The sequence below is a fragment of the Muntiacus reevesi genome, chromosome 4, assembly GCF_963930625.1.
Source record: "Muntiacus reevesi chromosome 4, mMunRee1.1, whole genome shotgun sequence".
In the NCBI taxonomy this organism is placed as follows: Eukaryota; Metazoa; Chordata; class Mammalia; order Artiodactyla; family Cervidae; genus Muntiacus; species Muntiacus reevesi.
The window spans coordinates 48,025,718-48,048,292 of record NC_089252.1 but is presented as its reverse complement, the minus strand read 5'-3'; the positions used below and the strand labels follow the sequence as shown (position 1 = coordinate 48,048,292).

At 39.8% G+C, this 22,575-nt stretch overlaps 1 protein-coding gene and 1 long non-coding RNA gene across 2 annotated transcripts in view; one reads left to right on the top strand and one right to left on the bottom strand.

The window, feature by feature from the left end:
* The window catches only part of ME2 (malic enzyme 2), a 48,926-nt gene extending 31,547 nt beyond the window's left edge, over positions 1-17,379 (bottom strand). Inside the window, exons 1-3 of the mRNA XM_065932746.1 lie at positions 17,175-17,379; positions 9,023-9,138; positions 2,489-2,622 (exon numbers count right to left, since the gene is read on the bottom strand). Of these exons, the coding sequence (XP_065788818.1) occupies positions 2,489-2,622; positions 9,023-9,130 (242 nt within the window). The 5' untranslated portion in view covers positions 9,131-9,138; positions 17,175-17,379. The remainder of the gene's footprint in view (positions 1-2,488; positions 2,623-9,022; positions 9,139-17,174) is intronic.
* A 36-nt stretch (positions 17,380-17,415) lies between these two features.
* Positions 17,416-20,311, top strand: LOC136166474 (uncharacterized). Its single transcript, XR_010662919.1, has 2 exons — positions 17,416-17,539; positions 19,748-20,311. It is a non-coding gene; the product is annotated as an uncharacterized lncRNA (long non-coding RNA).
* The last annotated feature ends 2,264 nt before the right edge of the window (positions 20,312-22,575 follow it).

Genomic DNA, 22,575 nt, shown 5'->3' with positions numbered 1-22,575 from the left:
TTAGCCTTTGAAATGAAATCTAAATATGTACAATTGAGGATCCCCTCCCCCTGGAAAACAAAACCCCATATATCCTTATGTAATACCCAGGACTAAAAAGTTAAAATGCACTTAAATTGTAGATGATGATGATGACAAGAATCAGAAGGAACAGCTAACATTCACTGGGCCCTCACTGTGAATCAGGCTCTGAAACAGGCACTGGAAATGCAGAAATGACCATGAGGCCCCACCCTTAGGGGCTTCCCTTGTAATTCAGTCGGTAAAGAATCTGCCTGCAGTGCAGGAGACCTGGGTTCAATCCCTGGCTTGGGAGGATCCCCCTTGAGAAGGATATGGCAACCCACTCCAGTATTCCTGCCTGGAGAATCCCAGGGACAGAGGAGCCTGATGGGCTACAGTCCATGGGATCACAGAGTCAGTCACAACTGAGCGACTAAACCACCACCTCACCCTTAAGTAGCTAATCTTCAAGGTGACTGACATGTAAACAAGAAAACAAAATAAAGTGGCATTCATTCAAATATTCACTAAATACTAAATATGTGCCAGGCATGATTGTAAACTCCAGAGATGTAAGAAGTGTCCCTGTTCTCATGGGGTTTATAATCCAGGAAACTTAGAAGCATTTTAAGTCTACTATATTGCACAGAAGTAGCATAAAGGAGGCAATGATTAATTCATATAAACCTATAAATAACAGCTTTTAAAGAATAAAGTTTAGAAAACAGGGAGATGTTGGACTGAAAAATCAGTTATCACCTTGAATTAAATATAAAATAGACTCGTTTTTTTCCCTCATTTGTTTCTCCTCCTGCTGCCGTCTGATCAAATGGGAATCCATCTGGAGTCCATTCCTGAATTCTTCCTCTCCCACCCTTCCCCACCCCAACCTAACAAACTCACAGGTTCTACAGAGACTATTTGCTAAACACCTTTCACACAGTTGTTTCCTCCCTTTCTAACAAGTCTCTATACACACGGCTTTGTTCTCCTGCTCCAATCTATTCTCTTAAAAACATATCTCTGATCAGTTCTATTCTCCTTGAATGGCTTTCAAACACCAGTTTAATAGGCTTAAGCTCTTAACATAGTTAAGGAAACTTCCCTGATTACTTTGCAGCCTCGTCTTTGTGCTGAGCTTGCTCCAGAACACTCACCTTGGCACTGCAGCACATGACAACGCACCCGCTGCCTGGAACACCCTCTTCCAGGCAGAGGCCTCTCTGCTCATGCTCTCCAAATGCAGCTGAGGTGGCACTCTCTCTGGGGTCTTTTTCGGTCATCCCCGTCCCCCACCACACATACATACATTTTAGATTTTCCGATAACACCCTACTCCCTGTGTGACCCTCATGCCACTTTTTGACTTTCTCTCCCCTCCGTGATGAGTGAGAGACGAAACACACACACGTACATATGTATGTATGTATGTACGTATATGTGCTTTCCTGGTGGCTCAGACAGTAAAGATTCCAGGAATGTAGAAGACTGGGGTTGGGAAGATTCCTCTGGAGAAGGAATGGCTGCCCACTCCAGTATTCTTGCCTAGATAATCCTATGAACAGAGGAGCCTGGTGGGCTACAGTCCATGGGGCACACAAAGAACTGGACATGACTGAGTGACTAAGCACAGCACACACACGTGTGTATGTATGTATATGTGTGTGTGTGTGTGTGTGTGTACACACGTACAGTCCCTCACTCATCACTCTCCCTCATCTACTCATCTGACATTCAAAGAAACCAGTCTTACTTGTCACCAATATCCAATAATCTCCTATACTTCACAAACCAAATGAATATTTCAGTCCTATAGTCAAACTGATCCCTTTACCCACAATACCCTGACCTTCTTTCTCATTTTGCCTACTCCCTGTAACATAGTGTTTCAAATTCAACGAAGGCATCACTTCCTCCAGGAAGTGCTCTCCCAGGCTGCAGAAGGCATCCCTCTTCCTCGCGGTCCTGCACAGTGCAGTGCAGCTACAATGACAGCCATAGTGTAACTCTCCATGGATGAGCTCCTAGGAGGCAGGCTGTGAGTTACCAGGGTGGCCATACATTCCAGTTTGCCTGGGACAGTTTCATTTACCTCTTTTTCACTCCCCAAAGTGTCCTGGATTGGATGATATATTATATGGCCACCCTATCTATTACTTGCTTTATATCCTCAGTGGCTAGCGACAGCACACAAAGTAGATGATCAATAAAAGCTGAACAGAATAGGTGTATGCTTCTACCATTCAATTCAATCCTTAGAGCTCTGTGATTTTAACTATGAAAAACTGATTCCTGGTGAGTTTTACTACAGTGAAAATAAGGGAATTATTCACTGAAGTGAAGGAAATATAATCATTATAAAATAAATCAACTAAAATACAAGTTTCATTATGAGACTTATTTCTCATGCCATCATAATAGTACTCCCAATTTTTTTGATCAAAACATCAATTAAAAAAAATCTAAACATCTAATCAACTCTCACTTTTCCAAAGGGCCATTCAACTTTTTCACGTTTCTATGGAACCGTAAGGCTTGAATATCTTGTGTCTCTATTTTGGGAGGTAGAAGTCCTTGAAGACCAAGCATTTGTCTTTCCTGTAATGTGAACGCCATCCCCTAAAAAGGAAAAAAATAAAGGAATTAAAAATTATTAACTACAGGGGTAGCAAATGTAATGCACCCTACCAAATGTAATTTAAACATAAACTTAAAAAGATCAGCCAGATAACATTTCGGCCCCGACTTTCAAAAATTTGTAAGATTGATCATATCTAGTACTGGTGAGAATATAGTAAAAGAATTACTCTCATACCATTGCTGGGACTATAAACTGCTCTAGGCTTTTTGAAAGCTAATTTTAAAGTATTCTTAGATTTTTTTTTTGTAATGCACATATTTTATTTTTTTAACTGAAGTATAACTGACTTACAATATGTTAGCTTCCAGTATACAACAGTGATTCAATTTCTTTAAACTCCATTTAAAATTATTATTAAACAATGACTATATTTCCCTCTGCTGTACAATGTATCATTGCAGCTTATTTATTTTATACAAAGTAGTTGTATCTCTTAATTCTCTATCCCTACCTTGTCCCTCTCCCCTTGCCTCTCCTTACTGGTAACCACTAATCTGTCCTCAATATCTGTGAGTCTTTCTCTTTTGTTATATCCATTTACTTGTTTTTATTTTTTAGATTCCACACATAAGTGATATCATACAGTATTTGTCTTTGTCTGACTTACTTCACTAAGTATAATACTCTAGGTCAATCCATACTGTTGCAAATGGCAGAATTTCATTCTTTTCTTATGGCTGAGTGCTATTCCATTGTGTGTGTGTGTGTGTGTGTGTGTGTGTGTGTGTGTGTGTGTAAATATCTTCTTTATCCATTCATCTGTTGATGGACACTTAGATTGCTTCCCTATCTTGAATGCACATATAGCAATTCTACTTCTACCTATTCTAAAGAAATATTCATAAACAAAGAAGTACATATGAAGAGATTAGTTGTAGCACTGTTTCTAGTTCTCTTGTCTATTACAAACTAAAAGTCCATCAATTATGGAAGAATTATGAACCTATGACACTTCCATACAGTTAAACATTCACCTTTAAGTGTAGAGTGGAAGGACCTGCCAGATACAGTTAGGGAAAAAAGTTAAGTTGAAAAATCAAAACAAAAATCCCTATTATTGTGTTTAGAAAACCCCCATAAACTACATGTTACATACAGATGCATGCAAATATTAAAAATGAAAGCAACAGACAGTTTTAAAGAATATAAACCAAACTAAGAGGCTGCCATGACTAGATAGGAATGAGGCTGAACAGAGGGAGGAGGGAAGAAGAAATTATACTTAAGAAAAATTAACCAATGTAATAAACTCTTTTCCAATTTCTGTTATTCAGCTATGGGTTAAATTTTTTGTTATCAAAAAGATGTCGGTAAAAATGCCAGAGTAAGGATTCTAAAAAAGTATTTTCCTCCATAAAAGCAACAAGAATCCTGGCCAAAAGTTCACAATTCTGGAAATTAATCAAAGGTTTCAGCAACTGGAGAGCATTTACTCAAGAAAAACTCCTGAGTTTCAGTAAGAACAGAAAGCTTCATAGCTTTCCTTCTTCCTATTCTCCCCTCCCCAGCTCCACAGTAACCTTGAAGAAGCAAACACTGTGAAGCAGTCACTTTGAAAATTAGGGCTTGGCTGTCACTGGAGAAAGGCAGGAAGGGTTGGAGATTCTTCTAAAGCCCAGTATCCAGGTAACTGTCATTGTTTGACCTGAAGACCCTATCTGCAAGGCTATCTTTATTTGACCTGACTTGCAGCTCAGGCAGTGTGAATAGCCTTCTTTCCCAGCCCCCAGAACAGTCTGATGTAAACAATCAGAGATAATTATTTAACACACCATCTCCCCAAGGCAGTAGATAGCATCTGGGGCAAACAACAGGTTAACCAAAAAACTGAAAAGGGAAACTGAAAAGTTCAGGGGGATCTTTGAAAAGCTGAGACATATTCTTAAGAACCTAGACGATCATATGCATAGCTGTAAGCATGTCCAGGAAAGACTTGAGCGACCTCTGGCTAGCCTTGAGGCCCTGTGTAAACAGGAAGTGAAGGCTGACACAAAGTTGTAAACTGCTTCTGTGCTGTGCTAAGTCACCTCAGAGGCATCCAACTCTGTGACCCCACAGACTGTAGCCCGCCAGGCTCCTCTGTCCATGGGATTTTCCAGGCAAGAATATTGAAGTGGGTTGCCATGCCCTTCTCCAGGGGATCCTCCCAATCCAAGGATCGAACCTGCTTGTCTCCTGCATTGACAGGTGAATTCTCTACCTCCAGCGCCACCTGGGAAGCCCTGTAAACTGCTTAGCTGAGCACTAAAAGCACGCCCCAGGCTTCCCAGGTAGCTCAAGTGGTAAAGAATCTGTTTACCAATGCAGGAGATGCAAGAGACACTGGTCTCATCCCTGGGTCGGGAAAATCCCCTGGAGAAGTCTCCTTGGATGGTATGCTCTCCTTGCCTTAATGAAGTCCCACAAAGAAGTCTGGAAGGCTACAGTTCATGTGGTCGCAAAGAGTTGGACACAACTGAGAACGCAAGAAAGAAAATTAAAGGCACACCCCCACAGATACACAGAGCTCCTTGGCAAAGAATGGTTCTACGTATTTAAGTTTCTGCTTAATCATTTGCTGATTATGACGTTAACAAAGCAGAAATTTCAGTAGGCAAATATAACAAGAAGAAAGAATTCATTAATGATACTAAATAGGCAACAGCAACACTACAAACCCTGGGAGGAATGACTATTTCAACAAAAAAATCAAAAAGGCAAACAAACAAAAACACACGAAGTCTGACTCGTATATAAGAAAAAAGCGCAGTTAATTGAAATTGCCCCTGAAGAAGCCCAAATATTGTACTTACTAGACAAAGACTTTTAATTAGTTGTTCTAGGGGAGGGATAAGTTGGAATTAACACACTGCTATATACAAAGTAGATAAACAACAAGGACATACTGTATAGCACAGGGAACTATAAGGAAAAAGAATTTGAAAAAGTATATATATGTATGTATAACATGAATTACTTTGCTATACACTTGAAACACTGTAAATCAATTATACTGCAACTAAAAAAAAAGAAAAAAGTTACTCTAAATATATCAAAAAGACTAAAAAACACCATTGTCTAACAAACTATGGGAAGTATGAGAATAACATCCCACTAACCAGAGAATATTGATAAGCAGAGAAGCTACAGAAAGGAACCAAACAAATTATCTAATTGATATACAACTGAAATAAATATTTCATTAAAGAGGTTCAACAAGCAGATGTGAGTTGTGGAAGAAAAAAAATCATTAAACATTGGTCAACTGAGATAATTCAGTCTGAGAAAGGAAAAATAAGGAATAAATATGAACAGACCTCAGAGGCACCATCAAGAGTGCCAACATAAACATAACAGGAGTACCAGAGGTGAGGAGAGAAAAGGATAAAGAATAATTGAAAAAAACACAATGACCAAAAACTTCCCAAATTTGATGAGCATCTTTAACCCACACATTCAAGAAGCCCAATAGCACCAATCAAGAAAAACACAAAGAGGTCTACCCCAGACACATCCTATTCAAACTGTCAAAAGCCAAAGACAAAAGGAGGAATCTGAAAGCAAAGAGAAGTGACTCATCACATGCAGGGATTCTCAAAACGATTAACAGCTAATTTCTTATCAGAAACCATGGAAGCCATAGGCAGTGCTGAAGGAAAAATCAACTGTCAACCAAGAACTTCCCAATTCTACAAAACTACCCTTCAAAAATGAAGAAACTAAGACATTCCCAGATAAATAAAAACAGAGAATCCATTGTAACAGACCTGTCTCACAAGAAATATGAAGGGAATCCTTCAGGCCTAAATGGAATACACTAGACAGTAACTCAAATCTATGCAAAGAAATAAAGAACATGGACAAGATGACTACATAATTAAAAAAAAAACAGTGTAAATATATTTTTTGTAGGTTTCTTCCTCTTACTCAATTTAAAAGACAATTACATAATATAATAACTATAAATCTGTGTTGATGGTCATGCAATGTATAAAATATAATTTGTATAAAAAAGCAGCACAAAAGGAGATAGACCTCTACAGGAGCAAAGTTCTGGGGTACTATTTAATTAAACTAGTATCAAACTGAACTAGACTGTGATAAAGATGGTAACTATAGTTCCCAGGGCAAACCACTGAGAAAATAACTCAGAAACAGGCAGTAAAAGACAAGGGAATTTAAATAGTATAATGGAAAATATTTAACACAAGCGAAGGGAACAATGGAAGACAGAGAGGAACAGAAACCACATTAGACTTTTAAAACAAACAGCAAAATAGCAGACATAAATCATACCCTACTAGACATTCTATTAATGTAGATGGATGAAATTCTAAAATTAAAAGGACTGGCAGAACTGATAAAGTAACATGATCCAATTACATGCTGACTGCAAGAGACACATGTTGATTCAAAGATACAAATTGGTGTAAAGTAAAAGAATGGAAAAAGATTCAGGATGCCAACAGTAACCAAAACAGAGCTGGAAGAGGTACTTTAGTAACAGAGAAGATAGACTTTGAAACAAACATTACTAGAGGAGGGCCTTTTGCTGAAAGGGTCACTCCAGTTAAGAAGATACACTCCATTAAGTATATAAACATACTTTGTTAGATAATAAAAGAGGGCCAAAATATGTGAAGCAAAAACTGATAGAATTAGGGAGAAAGATAATTCAACAAGCTGAAAATGTCAATATCTCAGTTTAAATAATAGAGAAGACAACTAGACAGAAAATCAACAAGGAAAAGAAGACTTGAAGAGCATCATAAACCAACTAGACCCAGCAGACGCTCCATCATCAGAAGGATACACATTCTTTTCATCTGTACAAGGAATGTTCTCCAGGACAGACCCTTTGTCAGGCCATATAACAAGTCTCAATAAATTTAAAAGGTTTTAAGTCTTCCAAAGTATGATCTCCAACCACAATGTAACAAGATTAGAAATTAAAAACAAATGGATATTTGGAGAATCTTAACACACTCCTAAAAAAACCAACTGGGCAGAGAAGAAAGCACAGGCAAATGAGAATATACCTTAAGATGAATTAAAACACACACACCAAAGCTTATAGAATACAGTGAAAATAATGTTAAGATGGAAATTTGTAGCTGTAGATGTAGCTGAAAGAAGCAGAATGATCTCAAATCAATTATTTAATCTTTCACTTTAAGAAACTGGGTGGCGGGGGAGGAGAACAAACTAAACCTGAAGCAAAAAGGAAGGAAATAATAAAGATTAGAATGAAAATCAATAGAAAATAGAAAAAAATAATTGAAAAATTAAAAATTAAATCAAAAGTTGGTTCTTTGAAAAAGACCTATAAAATTGTTGAACCTTTAGAATGAGGAAAAAAAAAGTCAAACCACTAAATTCTTTGTGTGTCATGTTCTTCCTCATAAGATTTTATCTAAGACTGGGGAATGTAAAGGGGCTAAAACCCCTGAGTTTTTATGTAGCTTTAAATGAACTATGTAGTTCATTTAAAAATGCTTATCCTATTGCTAAAGATAAATGAGTTGGCCACACAAGGTTTTACTGCCTATCTCTGTCCCTAGATTTAAGGGACACTCAAAACCATTTTATTTATAATGCGCAGGAGAAATCAAAATGATTATTAAATAAATAATTTTACGTATTGAGCATTTATGTTAAAAGTTGATAAAATTCTTAAATTTGCTTGCCTGGTGTTAGTACGTGAATGTGACATAGTCTAAAATGTTTGCCCTGAAAGCAGAAACAACTTTCCTCTCACCTGCCCTTCTACTCTTTTCTGTCTTCCATTGCCACTTGTTTCACCAATCCTGTCTTCTGCTCATCGACACAACGACAATGCCCTTCTGATTTACATAGTAGAAGTGCACCCCCTTCAGCTGATCCTGAGTTATCTTCCTTCAAATACAATATTGATAAAAATCCCTTAACTAGACTCTTCATTGTGCAGGTAAGCATAGTAGGAAGAAAAGAAAAGGCCTCTTCTATTTCTTTCCCTCCAAGTACAGTGAGAATGAATGATCCATCAGGGATTAGGAAATCATAGAACATTTATTCATTTATTTATAAAAGCAATAAAATGACTAAATGAAGTCAATCTAAATATACTGCAGCTGGCCAAAAGTCTTGACCAATCTGCTATTCTTGGTGTTTTTTTTAAGCTAGGACTAGGAAATAAAGTCAACTCTTTCTAGGTGGTAGAAATTGAGAGGGTGAAACTTGGAAGGTATAAAGCAACCCTGAAAAGAGAAAAGTTCATGTAGGGGGGAAAAAAAAAAACCACTTCCGAATAGTTTTAGTATAAAGCCACACAATACAAATCTTTCGTACTATATCTGTCTAAAATATATCAAACCTTTACCAGGAAGAAAGAAAACACATGATAGTGTTCATGTTACTAACCTTGTTTGTTCTTGGGTTCAGCATAAGTGGCTTGCCTTTCTCTTTTGTGTGCAAATGGCGGCATGCCAGAGCACAAGGAGTGGCAACTATTTTAAACCTGGACAACATCTTCTCACCTGGGAAAAACAAAGCAAATAAAGATAATGAGAAAAAAAAAAAAAAAGATAATGAGAAACCTATTATAGAACTGTAAGTATATCAGGGATGAGTTTTCAAAAGCAGATTTAGAAAGCTTCACTTTCCACAAATGAAGACGTTTTTCAAAATACATTTATGTTTCTATAGATAGAAGGGATTATAAAAGAGTAAGCAACAGGGTGAAGGCAAAGATTTATTTTTTCTGACAACAGCTGAAGTCCTTCAGTGACAATACTCATTGCTACTCTTTACATCTTACCTACTACAGTGAGCCAAATATTTACCCTTTCGCTAATTCACACAAGGGTGGCAGGGTATGAAACATCTAAACAGTGAGTGTTTACATGGAAGTAAGTTCAATGTAAACAGGTGTGGGAGACTTTAGGTTGAAGGTAGAAAGTAAATAACAGAAAAAAGCCTGGAATACATACATTCAGAGGAAAAGAAACTGATTCTTAATCTAGACTTCAAATTTTAAGTTACTAATACAGTCAATACTTAAATTCAATGTACTAAAGTGATTTTTGTTTTTAGAAAACCTATCACTGACTATTTTAAAATCACGCAAATTGGCTAGAGAACATGTTTTTGTCCTTTCACATTCATCACAAACATTATGGGAATTTTTCAAAATGGAAAACTATATAATACATTAAATGTTAAATATTTACTGATGAGAATGTATAAAAGATTCTTCTGTGTGTCAATTCTTCCACTAAAAATCAATTTACAATGCTCATTTCTTTCATCATCACAAACCATCGTAATTATCACACAACACCTTTTTAACATGGTTTTATTTGGCTGTGCTGGATCTTTGCTGCTGCGCAGACTTTTCTCTGGTTCTGGTGGGCAGGGGCTACCCTCCAGTTGCAGTGCACGAGCTTCTTTCTCTCTGCGGCGGCTTCTCCTGTTGTGAAGCACAGACTCTAGCGGGTTCGGGCTTCAGCACTTTCGGCTCCTGGGCTCTACAGCACGGGCTCAATAGTTGTGGTGAACAGGCTGAGCTGCCTTGCGGCATGTGGGATCTTCCTAGACCAGGGATCAAACCTGTGTCTCTTGCATTGGCAGGCGGATTCTTTATCACTGAGCCACCAGGGAAACCTCTATGCAACAGCTTTTAGTGGAATTTCTATTTGTGAAGAAATCCAGGCTATATATGGGGGTGCAGCAAAATCATCTACATTAGGATTTTATGTTAATTTTTAGGGAGCAGGAATTCACATCACATACAATGTACAATTCAGAGGGATTTAGAAAATCCATAATACTGCACAACCACCTCTATCTAGTTCCTAAACATTTTTATCACCCCAGAAGGAAATACCACACCCATTAAGCGGGTGTGTTCCCCACTATCCCAGTGCCTGCAACCACCAATCTGCCTTCTGTATTCAGTTTACCTATTCTGGATATTTTATATAAATGTGGTATCTAAATATGGCTGCAGAAACAAGCAATCTAAATGATCAAGAATCATGAGAGATGGGAATGAGGTTAAGGGACAGGACAGACGTTGTTTAAAGGTACAAACGTCGGACTCTTCCAACAAGAGTTGTAAGAGAGAAGTCCTAGAGATCTAATGACTGATGAACACAGGCAACAATACTGTATTACAATCAAACTTGCAAGGAGACTAGAGCTTAATTATTCCAATCATTGAAAATAAATTATAATTATGTAACATGCAGAGGTGCTAATTATCAGCACAACGGCAATATTACAATATATAAATGTATCAGATTAATACGTTGTACCTCTTAAACTTTCACAGTGTTTTATGTCAAATATATTTCAATAAAGGTAATTTTAAAAATCATGAGAGACATACCATAAAATAACTGACAAGTTTTCTTCAAAAATGTTCATGTCATGAAAAACACTAAGTAACAACTACAATTCAAAGACGACTAAAAAGACAAGACACCTAAATGCAAAGTCTGATCCCAAAAAATGCTATCAAAGACATGATTGGGGATAACTGGCATAACTGGAAAATATACTATAATTTTATAAGTATTGTATAATTTAAAACTTTCCGAGTTCGATAACCATATTTAGAGGTATCTCTGTTCTAAAAATACACAGTGAAGAATTAATGAAGTATAATGAAATATAATGTATACAACCAAGTCTTTCAAATTATTTCAAAATAAATTTTGAAAAGACAGAAATTGAAACTGTAGCGCTGATCATGTTTCAGTGGGTCTTCCAGGAGAGAAAGCATTATTTATCACAATTAAAACTTTGGTACCAAAAGACTGGATTAGTATTGTAGTCTAGTGGTGACATAGGCAAACCTAAAATAGAGTTTGAAAAACTTTTTAATTTAAAATCAAAGACTATCTGAAAAAAAAAAAAAGCAACATTTTGTCATACCACAAGTATAATAAAATATATTTGGTCTTGGTCCCCAGTTCTTGGCACAGAGCTCCTAAAAGCCACTGGAATTTTGAGTGACAGGAGTATCTTTTGCTACTCATAGGGAGACCCTTTTGACTATACCTGAGTTTATGCTACTGAACTCACTTAGGATGAGCCCACTATATAACCTCAGAACAGAGCTGATCACCAGAAAGATCAAGTAATTATTAGAGTGGAAATTTTGCAGTACTACTCCAGGTCCCTAGGGAAAAGGAGTGGGACCAATAGAGATGAAGATACATAAAGACTTCTGAACAAGGAGAGGTGCTGAGCTCTCAGGTTGGTGAATACATCTAGGTGTTCGGGGTTGACAAGCCCAGAGGACAAAGAAGCACCGTGCCCTCCTGAATCCAGCCCCAATACCCAGACCTATGTATCTTCTCCATCCATCTGTTCCTGTAATGTATCCATTTATAATATAGCAGTAATTGAAAATAAAATGTCTGAGTTCTGTGAGCCAGGAGAGCAAACTATCTAACCTGAGGAGGGGGGGTGTGGGAAGCCCTGATCTACAGCCAGTTGGTCAGAAGTATGGGCCAAAACCTGGGACTTTTGATTGACATCTGAAGTGATTGCAGTCTTTCTGAAGTGAGTCCTTAACTTGTTGTCTTGGAAGCTATCCCCAGGTAGAGAGTGTTAGAATTCAGCTGAAGCACACCTGCTGCCTAGAAGGTGAGAACTTCCGGGTGTGGGGAAAAAACACACTTGGTGGCCACAAGAACTGAGCCTGCGAGTAGGAAGTAACAACAGTTTTTCCTTTCAGTACTTAAGATCAACATTCTGACATAAAATCTTCTATCTTTAGTTCCTGGCTAAAAATTTTCTTACATCAAATACTGAATTTATTCTGTAAAATAAAGACTAACCTGTCAAATCTACCCCATAGATAACTGTAATGATCAAATGAGAGAACAGATGCAGCAAAGTATAAGACTTATAGAGTGGTGTCATAACACTCAAATTATTACTTTATTACTAAGTGACAGAGTAAAATAAAAGATAAAAGTAACTTTAATAATGTCTTTAAAACAAGTAGGCATCAGTCAAAAAGCAATTGAAGAAGAAAATCCCATTTCTGCCAAAAATAGAACCAAGGACTAAGGAGAGAGACAGACAGTAGGCTTAATACCAGCTGGAGGCAACAAGATAAAAGAGGGAAAACACACACCCGAACTCCTCATATTATAAGATAGGATGAAAGAACTGTAGAAATGAGTGAAGTAAAAACAGGAAACAAAAGAAGGTGGGGCTTCCCATTTTGAAGAAATATGAAAAATCAAGCTGCTTACTACTCGAGAGTTTCCTGGATGTTGAGGTATGCCTGTGGTTTCTTCTTCTGGCGTGTCATTCACCTTGCCTTGCGGGGGGAGGGGGGCAGGGAGTCCACACTCTGGGTGGTGTTTCTAAACCTAACTGGGACTGAAACTGCTAGGTCACTGACGGCTGAAGATTCCTCTCCCCAGCTCCTTAGCTAGGGGTAGAAAGCAGAAGTTCAATGAAATGGAGACCTCAATCGGAGAGAAGTCATGGTGCAGTGGTCAAGAATCCACTTGACAAGGCTGGAGACTCCGGGTCAGGAAGATCCCCTTAAGTAGGAATTGGCAACCTGCTCCAATATTCTTGCCGGGAAAATTTCACGGACAGAGGAACCTGGGCGGGTACAGCCCAGGCAGTCGCAAAGAGGCGGACACAACTGAGCATACCCTCTCTCCTCCTCATGACCAGGTGCAGTGAGCATAAGCTCTGCAGTCAGTCGGAACCTGGACGCAGCTAATTACCAGTCTGGAATCACTGTGTCACCCAAGCATTCCCAAATGGTCTCTGAATTGGTGTCAGTCTGGAACACATTTTCACTGACCTATAACCAAATGAGAAAAACTGGGACGATATAGTTTTTCACAACACTAAATTTATTGTCTGTTTTCATGTTGTAATTATCATCTTTCTCCTTTTTCGGTGGTTTAAAAAAAAAAAAAACTCTTTTTAAAGGATGGGGATGGTGGATTGCAGTAGTTCTAAAAAAGGTCCATAACGTCGATGGAATTAAAAGTTGGGGATCTTACATCTGATCTGAACTGCCCACCTACACACATACTTCTTCTTTTTTTTTTTTTTAACTTGCTGATGAAGTCCAAAAGTCTGGGAACCCCTAACTTGAAGGTCTCACTTTTCTCATCAACAAAATAGGGAAGGGAAGGGAACCTATTAAACAGCTGTGTGCAGTTATGATGATATTTAAATATAGTATTAAGTCCTCAAGGCTTCCCAGGTGGCTCAGACTGTAAAGAATCTGACTGCAGTACAGGAGACCCAAGTTCGATGCCTGGGTCAGGAAGATCCCCTGGAGAAGGGAATGGCAACCCACTCCAGTATTCTTGCCTGGAGAATTCCATGGACAGAGGAGCCTGGCGGGCTACAGTCCATGGGGTTGCAAAGAGTCAGCCACGACTGAGCGACTAAACAGCGGCAGTAGTATCAACCCCTTAGAGCTTTATCATCATCATAAAGAGCTTGACCACTTCACTTGGTTCATTCAGTAAGATCCACATCCAGGCAATCTGGCAGAGTGGTCGAAAGTAAGCTCTACAATCAAACCACAGGACTGAAATTCTAGCTTTGCCCCTGAGACACTACTAGCTCCAGGATCCTGACTAGGTCACAGTTAAGTCTGTCTCCTTGAGCTGCAGTTATCTCATCAGTCAAACAGGGATGAGAAACAGGACCTACTAAATAGAGCCATTTTAAGATTAAAATTATATAATCCATGTAAAATGCTTATCACAGTGCCCTCTAAGTGCTCTGTTATTTATTTACATGTTATTGTTACTAGTAGTAATAAAGGAAGTCAAAAGGTGCCTTCTAAAAGGCTGTTTCTGAATCATCTTCCAAAGTGAAATCCATTTTAAGAGGCTACAAAGTTTGAATATTAATGATAGTTCAATAAAAATTTGTCTAAAAAAAGAAGCCCTATATAACTTTAAAAACATGAGACTATGAGGATAATGATGGCTAACATTTATTTAAACAATTTCAAATGAAATCATTAGGTCAAGAATGAGAATTTGGATGGCATACAGATCCAGGCAAATATCAAATGTTATCCTAAACAATATCTACATAATCAATGTATTTTTCATAACTTAAAAAATTTGTATATATTGATCAGAACAGGTGTAATAGGCAGGTATAATAATCAAAATGGTTACTTTCAAATAGTTAGCTTTTAATAAAATGATTACCATTTCATTAAATCAAATGTGGAGTAACTTTGATATTTAGTATAAATTTTCTCCAATATTGATCCTTAGTAAACGCCTACACCTTTTAGTGTTATTTTTAAAAATATGGTTGTTGAGTTGGCCTGAAATTCACCAAAACAGATTATAATTTTAGTTTGATATAAAATGTAATGCAGTTTAAAATAGCTTATTTTTTATATGAAATTAAATACAATTTATGCACAAACAGCTTCACAGTAAGAGTTAATTTATAAAAGATATTCTCAAGTGGTAAACGGGTATTTCCTCTATGAATTTTAAAGTGTTTTCATAACAAATATATTGAAAGACACAAGCATTATACATAAACACCTTGTAAGAGTGAAACCTATAAGCAGTTCTTTTTTAGGAGCAACTATTGAGCAAGAATAACTATCGGGTGGCTCAGGTGGTAGAGAATACACCGGCAGTGTAGGAGACCTGTGTTCAATCCCTGGGTTGGGAAGATCCCCTGGAGAAGGAAATGGCAACCCACTCCAGTATTCTTGCTTGGAGAATCCCAAGGACCAAGGAGCCTGGCAGGCTACAGTCCATAGGGTCGCAAGAGTCAGACACGACTTATCAACTAAACCACTTCCATTGAGGAAGAAGTTTTAATTCTCAAGAGAATGTAAAACTTCTACAAAAGTATAGCCCAGCATTTTCTCCAACATATGGTAAAGATATATCAGCATTTCTTCCCTCTATGCTTAACTTTCAAGTCTTTATTGCTACCATAAAAGAATCAGATACAGATTACAAAGTAGTGCTCAAAGTTGACTATTTAAAGGTCCACTACTAGAAGAAAATTGCTACACTTTTTTTCCTTTATTTCTGCAACCATGTAATATAACATGTAACTTAACTAGTTACAGTAGTTACACAATATATATTTAACTAGCATTTGTGTGTGTATATATGGGGAGGGGTAAAGAAACGAATGTTTCTTCTTTAATATCCAGAAAGCTTGGCAACTAAAGATCAAAACTTAGGAACACAACACTGCAATTAGCTTTACAACATAAACAATGTTTAAGGAGCATACAAGGTGAAGAGGAGGCTGAAGTTACTAAGTTAGACTGCCTGAGTCTGAATCCAGGCTTTGCCACTTAAAACCTGAGATCTTGGGCAAGTTACTTAACCTTCCTAATCTCCCTTTGTAAAGCATGCATGCTCAGTCGCGTCGGACTCTGTGATCCCACAGACGGGAGTCCACCAGGCTCCTCTGTTCATGGGATTCTCCAAGAAGGAATACTGGAGTGGGTTGCCATTTCCTCCTCCAGGGAATCTTCCGGAGTCAGAGATGGCACCTGTGTCTCCTGCGGTCGTGCATCGGCAGGTAGCTTCTTTACCACTGAACCACCAGCTTCCCTTCCTTTCTAAACCGGAGATAATAAAGAATAACGACCTCAGGGCATTATTTTGAGATAATTCTTGTAGGAAACAGCGCTCCGGCCTCTAAGTAACAATTAATACTTGCTTCCATTGTTATCGATTGCAACACTGAAACAAATTACAGTGCTATTAACTGTTTTGTTTTGAAGTGATTGCCATAAACATTAAGAAGATAAAGAGATATGAGAGAACGTGCTCTGTAAGGAAGCACTTCTGTTGAGATTCGTTATTCGGATTAAGTTTCTTCTCACCAAATGGCAAAGGAAATTTTCTAGAATTATCTTCGGAACCAAGAAAGTCAAATCCAGGACCTCACTGTGTAAAATCACACAAGCAGAAATGGCTATCACCTGCGTCAAATAGACACCTGCCAGCCCTAGTCCACAGATGTCATTTCACATGGTCAGAATCGTTCCGATCTTAGAACTTTCTAGCCTGCGACAAACTTCCTTTAAAGCGAGGAAACAATCCAAACACATACACACACACACAGTGTCTAACTCCTGCCATTAATCCATCCCTGCAGAAAATGAGAACTATTTGACAAAGGGATACACAGCCACAAAATCGGTCTTTAAAGGGAGCGGGAATAAAGGGTAGAAGAGATGCTCTCGCTACGGAGGCCACCGGGCCTTTCTCCGGGTCGGGAAGGGGGGCGCCCTGGGACCAGCGAATCTCGCTCGGTTAAGTCGCGTTCCTAAACCGTGCGCAAGGGAAGAGGTGTCCGCGGTCAGAGAGGGTGTCGCCGCTCCCCGACCGCTCCCCGAGCTCTCAGCCCGGGCTCGGCAAGCTCCTTTCCCTCTACCCCGCCCTCCCATCCGCCCAGCGGGTCCTCGCGGGCCGAACGCGCGGCTCCACCCGCCGGGGTGAGGAGGCCGGCGCCCGCTCGCATCCCGGAACTCCCGGCCCCGGGGGCCCCGGCAGCGCGCCGCCCTTACCCCGCTTCTGGCCCCGCGACAGGTGGTGCTGCCGGCGGAGAGGCCGCGACCCCGCAGGCCACCCGGACGATGCTCAGCTCCGGCCGAGGACGGCCCTCCCCTTCCCGAGGCTTCCCGGAGGGAGCCGGCGCCAGCTCAGGCTCCGACCGGCCGGCTCTGCTGGACTCGAGCCGAGGCAGCCAGTACACCCGCGCAGTGAGGAGACGGACCAGGGAGGACCGCCGCCGCGGCCCCATGAAGGGGGTGAGACTGACGGGCGCCCGGGCCAATGCGGAGGCAGTAAGCCAGCCTTAAGGGGCGGGGCTTCGCCGCCGGCGCGCCCGCGTCCCAGCCTCCAAGGACCTTCCTCTGCCCTGTAGCCTGAGGTAACTGTTTGGGGGCCTGGCCGGTGCCTTTATGGGCCCGATCCCCAGGAGTGAGCCCGCAGGCGTGTAGGGTGGGAGGAGTCCGGACACGCAGAGGACAGCTGCCGCCCCACGGAAAGAGCTGGGGCTGGCTAACTGCAGGTTTCCCATCTCGGCGGCGGGCGCTGGGGTCGGTCGGGGAGATGGCCGCACGTTCGCGCGAGAAGAGGCTCTACGCAGGCGCGGGCGAGGCCGGGGATGGGGCGGGATGGGACCTGTCGGCTGGTACCAGGACCCGAACCGGGCAAGCTACGGAGGCTGGGCGTGTGGGCCGCTCCTGGAGGCAGGGAGAGGAAAGCGGAGATTCGACGAGCAGGATGCCAGCCAGGAGAATGGAGACGAGGAAGAAAGCGGGCCTGGGAAACGTGAAGCCTCTGCCCTTGAGGAACAACTTTAGGTTTTTGAGCAATTTTTGTCTGCCTTCGAGTTGTTCTTCTGCCAAATTCTTTGCTGCTCTCCATGTTTACTGACACAACTTTTTTTTTTTGGTAAATTAATTGTTTATTTTAATTGGAGGCTAATTACTTTACAATATTGTAGTGGTTTTTGCCATACATTCACATGAATCAGCCATGGGCTGACACAACTTTTGACCCGCAGGGAATTTACAGTCATCACAGTCCCATAAGTAGATATTCGAATATTCTCTCTCAGAAAAAAGCACTGGCACCGTAAATGGTTATGGTGAAAGCAGCGCGACCCTACTTTAATATATGTATAATTCACCCATGGTTATGATACTGGAGGATAGTTCATCCTTACTTCAGAAAATGTGGTCACCAAAAACGCTTTACTGTAATCGAGTTTGCGTGCTTTTAAAGTGTAGTTATAAAAAATTTAAAGATGTAAAGAGTGAAGAAGAGGCAAGGAAGATGGAATGAGAACATAAGGTGATGGAAATGTAGGATAGAGAAGATTGAGCAGAAGTAGAGAAAAGTGGATTCTTGCCTCCTAAACTGACGGTTCTGTAAAATTTGTAGAAGCGGTGCCTCTCTGAGCACCCAAGGGTGGGGCATGTTGGGGAAACTGTGCGTGCTTGGCGGTCAGTCATGTCTGACTCTTGGCAACCCCCTGGACTGTAGCCCGCCAGGCTTGTCTGGTCATGGGATTCTCCAGACAAGAATACTGGAGTGGGTTGCCATTTCCTAGTGGTTAGAGGATAAATGGTAACTATGGCTGCTATAATAACCCCTGCTGGAACAGAGAGAATAGAAATAAACATGGGACTTCCCTGGTGGTGCAGTGGGTAAGAACCCGGCTGCCAATGCAGGGGACACGAGTTCTCTCCCCGCTCTGGGAAGATTTCACATGCCTCGGAGCAACTAAGCCCGTGTGCCACAGTTACTGAGCCGGTTCTCTAGAGCCTGCGAACCGCAACTACAGGGCCTGCCTGCTGCAACTCCTAAAGCCCACGTGTTCAGGGCCTGTGTTCCACAAGAGGAGCTACCACAGTAAGAAGCCTGTGCACTGCAACAGAGTAGCTCCCGCTCTGCAACTAGAGAAAGCCTGCCCACAGCAAGGAAGACCCAGCACAGCCAAAAATAAATAAATCGAAGTATTTTTAAAATAAGCATGACCTCAAATAACCCTGCTTGCAAGAAACTGTCAAGATGCTTCAAGCTGAATACAGAAAATTTAAAAATTATGTGTCATTATAAATTCTTCATTAGTAGAGGTAAAATTATTTTATCTTTGAAAGGTAGTCCGTCCTACAGTAGAATCATCCCAGACTGAAGGGTTGCAGAGAGCTTATCATGGATGGGATTTCTTTTGGTTAAACTGAGATCAGCTCATTCCTTAGTAAATGAAATACCTGTTAATGTCAAAGAGGCGAACAGTGCTGTTTTGCTGGTCTACCCCAATTCACTTCTTTTCCTTAGTCACTTTGGGGAATGGTTTGAGGCTTCCTCTCAGTATAGTGATACATGGCTATTGAGCATTTGAAATATGGCAACTCTAAGATACACAGTGAGTTCCAGAACAGTACCCAAAAAAGGTGAAATATCTCAATTTTAAAAATATTGTCACATGTCAAAATAATATCTTGGATATTTTGGGTTAAGTGAAATAAATTAATTTCATCTCCTTCTTTTCACTTCTGTAACATGGCTATCATAAAATTTAAAATTACATTTATAACTCCAGTTTGTGGTTTACGTTGTATTTCAGTTGGACAGTGCTGGTCTAAGAGAACCCTGTTGGAGTCACATACATGGATGCTGTTGGACGGAACTTTGGAAAAGGCTTTTTTAAAAGAAGGAAAGGGTTTTTAAGAAAGACTCAATTGTACCTTTTGTTTCACATCCCACTTCTTCCCAGAAATGTTTGAAGTCCTGGCACCCATTATCAGCCCATAGGATGAAAAGCAAGAAGATGAAGGCCTATAAGTGTATAGGCAGGATCAAAGCACCTGGATCCCCAGTAGTATTACTGAGCCACGTTCTGCCTTGATTCTTATTCCATATTTCTTATTCTGTGAAATAAACCTCTGCTTGTATAAATAACCTCAAATAAACTTTTCTGTTGTTTGGACTAACAATAACATCTACCAGTTACTGTTAAAATACACAGAAATCTTATCATATTGTTTTAATTTTATACTTGTTTCTTTAGGATAGCTCATAATTCCCACTAGATCAAATTGAGGATGCCAGATCTAAGGTTGCTATTTTACTACTGTATTAATGTTTACTACTGTATTAATATTAAAATTTTATTACTGTATTGATAATATCACTGCTTTGATTTTGTGTGCCACTAACCTACTATATTAGATACTGGACCTTTAAATTCATTTAAAAATAATTCTATACTTGAAATTTGTTTGTATGCTTAAATTATTTCTGGTGACCGAGGGATGTGGTATGTGATCGCACTTAGCCTTTTCAATTTGAACTGAGACATCTTAGTGTCTCACTTTAACTATTACTGTATCAAAATAGCATCACCTACAGATGAAATAACTCAATTCAAGCAAGAATGTTGGATAGAGGCTAAAAAGGTAAATTCAAAAGAGCACAGTGTTTTTCAAAGCTTAAGAGGATTGTTGTGTTTAAAGTGTTGGAATGAGTTTCCACATATTTGTTTGCAATCATACAGAAAATTCCCCACGGGTTGCAAAATAACAACCACTGTATTACAGTGTACTACAGAATAACAACATATTACAGAATAACAACCAGGGTATTATAAGAGTTACATCTTTTGGTGGTCCTTGCTAATAGAAACCATCAGAGAAAGTTTGGAAGTTTAGATTTTATGTCTCTGTTAATGATTACTCATGTTTTCCAATTACATCTGTCTTTTTCCTATACTTTCATTATCTAGAAGCAGAATATATGTAACCTATCTCCAAGTGCCTATGACGTGAAAGGAACATGTTAGTTGCTGTATTAACTTTCAGTGTGCATGTGTGTGTTGCAGAAGAGGACTTTCTTAGTCAAACTTGTTTTATGTTTTCCACTTTCTGAATTTCCTTGAGAGAATGAAAGGACCTCTCTGAAAGTAGAATTCTCTTCAGAAAATGGAGTTAGGAGCTTACAGTCCTTGACTGGAAATACAGCTGAAAGAAGTACAACTCCAAGTGGACTATAGATTATCAATAGATTAGACATCCCATTTATGGATCATCTGGGAATGATAGAAGATGGCCGAGATCCCTGTGAACATGTATTTGTGTGTAGGAAGGTATATCTGCAAAGGAGTTGAACAGATTCCTCAGTTCTTCAATTTTTTTGTTTTTGGTTTGCTTATTTATAGCAGAAGAAAGAGTACTCTTTGGGAGGTTTGAATACACAATTCTATCAAACTCTTGAAAAATCACTCAACATCTTTCTCCTGTCAGGTGAGCAAAATTAAACTCCCCCTTCCTGTATCAAAGGCCCTTGAAAGGAGGAAATGTGATGAAAAACAAGCAAGGGCTTTGTAAATTTAAAAGGATACAGATACAAGTGAAGCATTCTCGCTCAGGCTCTCTGCCAGTCATATAGATGATGCTCAATAAATAATTATTCACTGAACACTTTATCTACTAAGCATGGCTCTGAGTCTCCCTGTATATATTAAAACGACTTAATTGTCTTAACACTACGATGTAGGTATAATTATTATCCCCATTTTACAAAAGGAGTTACAGGTTGACTTGCCCAAATGTACCACTAATAAGTGGAAGAGAGAAACAGATTATGCTGTGTACACTCTGAATACTTTTGAGTATTTTTATGTGCCGTTCACTGTCTTGGAAAGACCCGAAAGAGCATCTGGAACTAATGGCACCCCCACCCCCAGCCTGGAAAATGGGAAGGCTCTCCCCACTTAAACTATTAAAATCTCTTTCATAACTCAAACTCTAATCTCTTCAATGAGTCTTGGTGTGCGTGCATGCATGTTCAGACTCTCCAGTTGTGTCCAACTCTTTGTGACCCAATAGACTATAGTTTGCCAGGCTCCTCTGTTCATGGGATTCTCCAGGCAAAAATACTGGGTTGCCATGCCCTCTTCCTGGGGATCTTCCCTACCAAGGATCCAACCTGCATCTCCTGCATTGCAGGTGGGGGTTTTTTTTACCACTGAGTCACCAGGGAAGCCCAAGCCCTAGTGTAATAGTACGTGAATATACATTGGAATTAACTTCGAGCTTGAAAACAAAACATGCATTGCCTTCACTATACCAATTACATGAGAATCTTCTGATGTGAGACTTCAGCTCCTGTGTTTCTTAATAGTTCTCACGCCTGCATTTCTTTTTAAAGTAATTTTCATCCAATATAAGCTTCATGAAAGTGGGGATTTATAAAAATCATTTCTCCCTGTATTCCTCCTAAGTCTTCACATATGATTAATGTTTGAATAATTAGTGGGCAGGTTTAGACTATTGACGTCTTCTTTGTTCTAATGAAAGGGTTCTCAAAGCGTGGTTCTGGATCGTCATCTCATCATCACCTGGGAACTTGTTAGACATGCAAATAGTCAGGCCCCACCCTAGACCCACTGAAGCT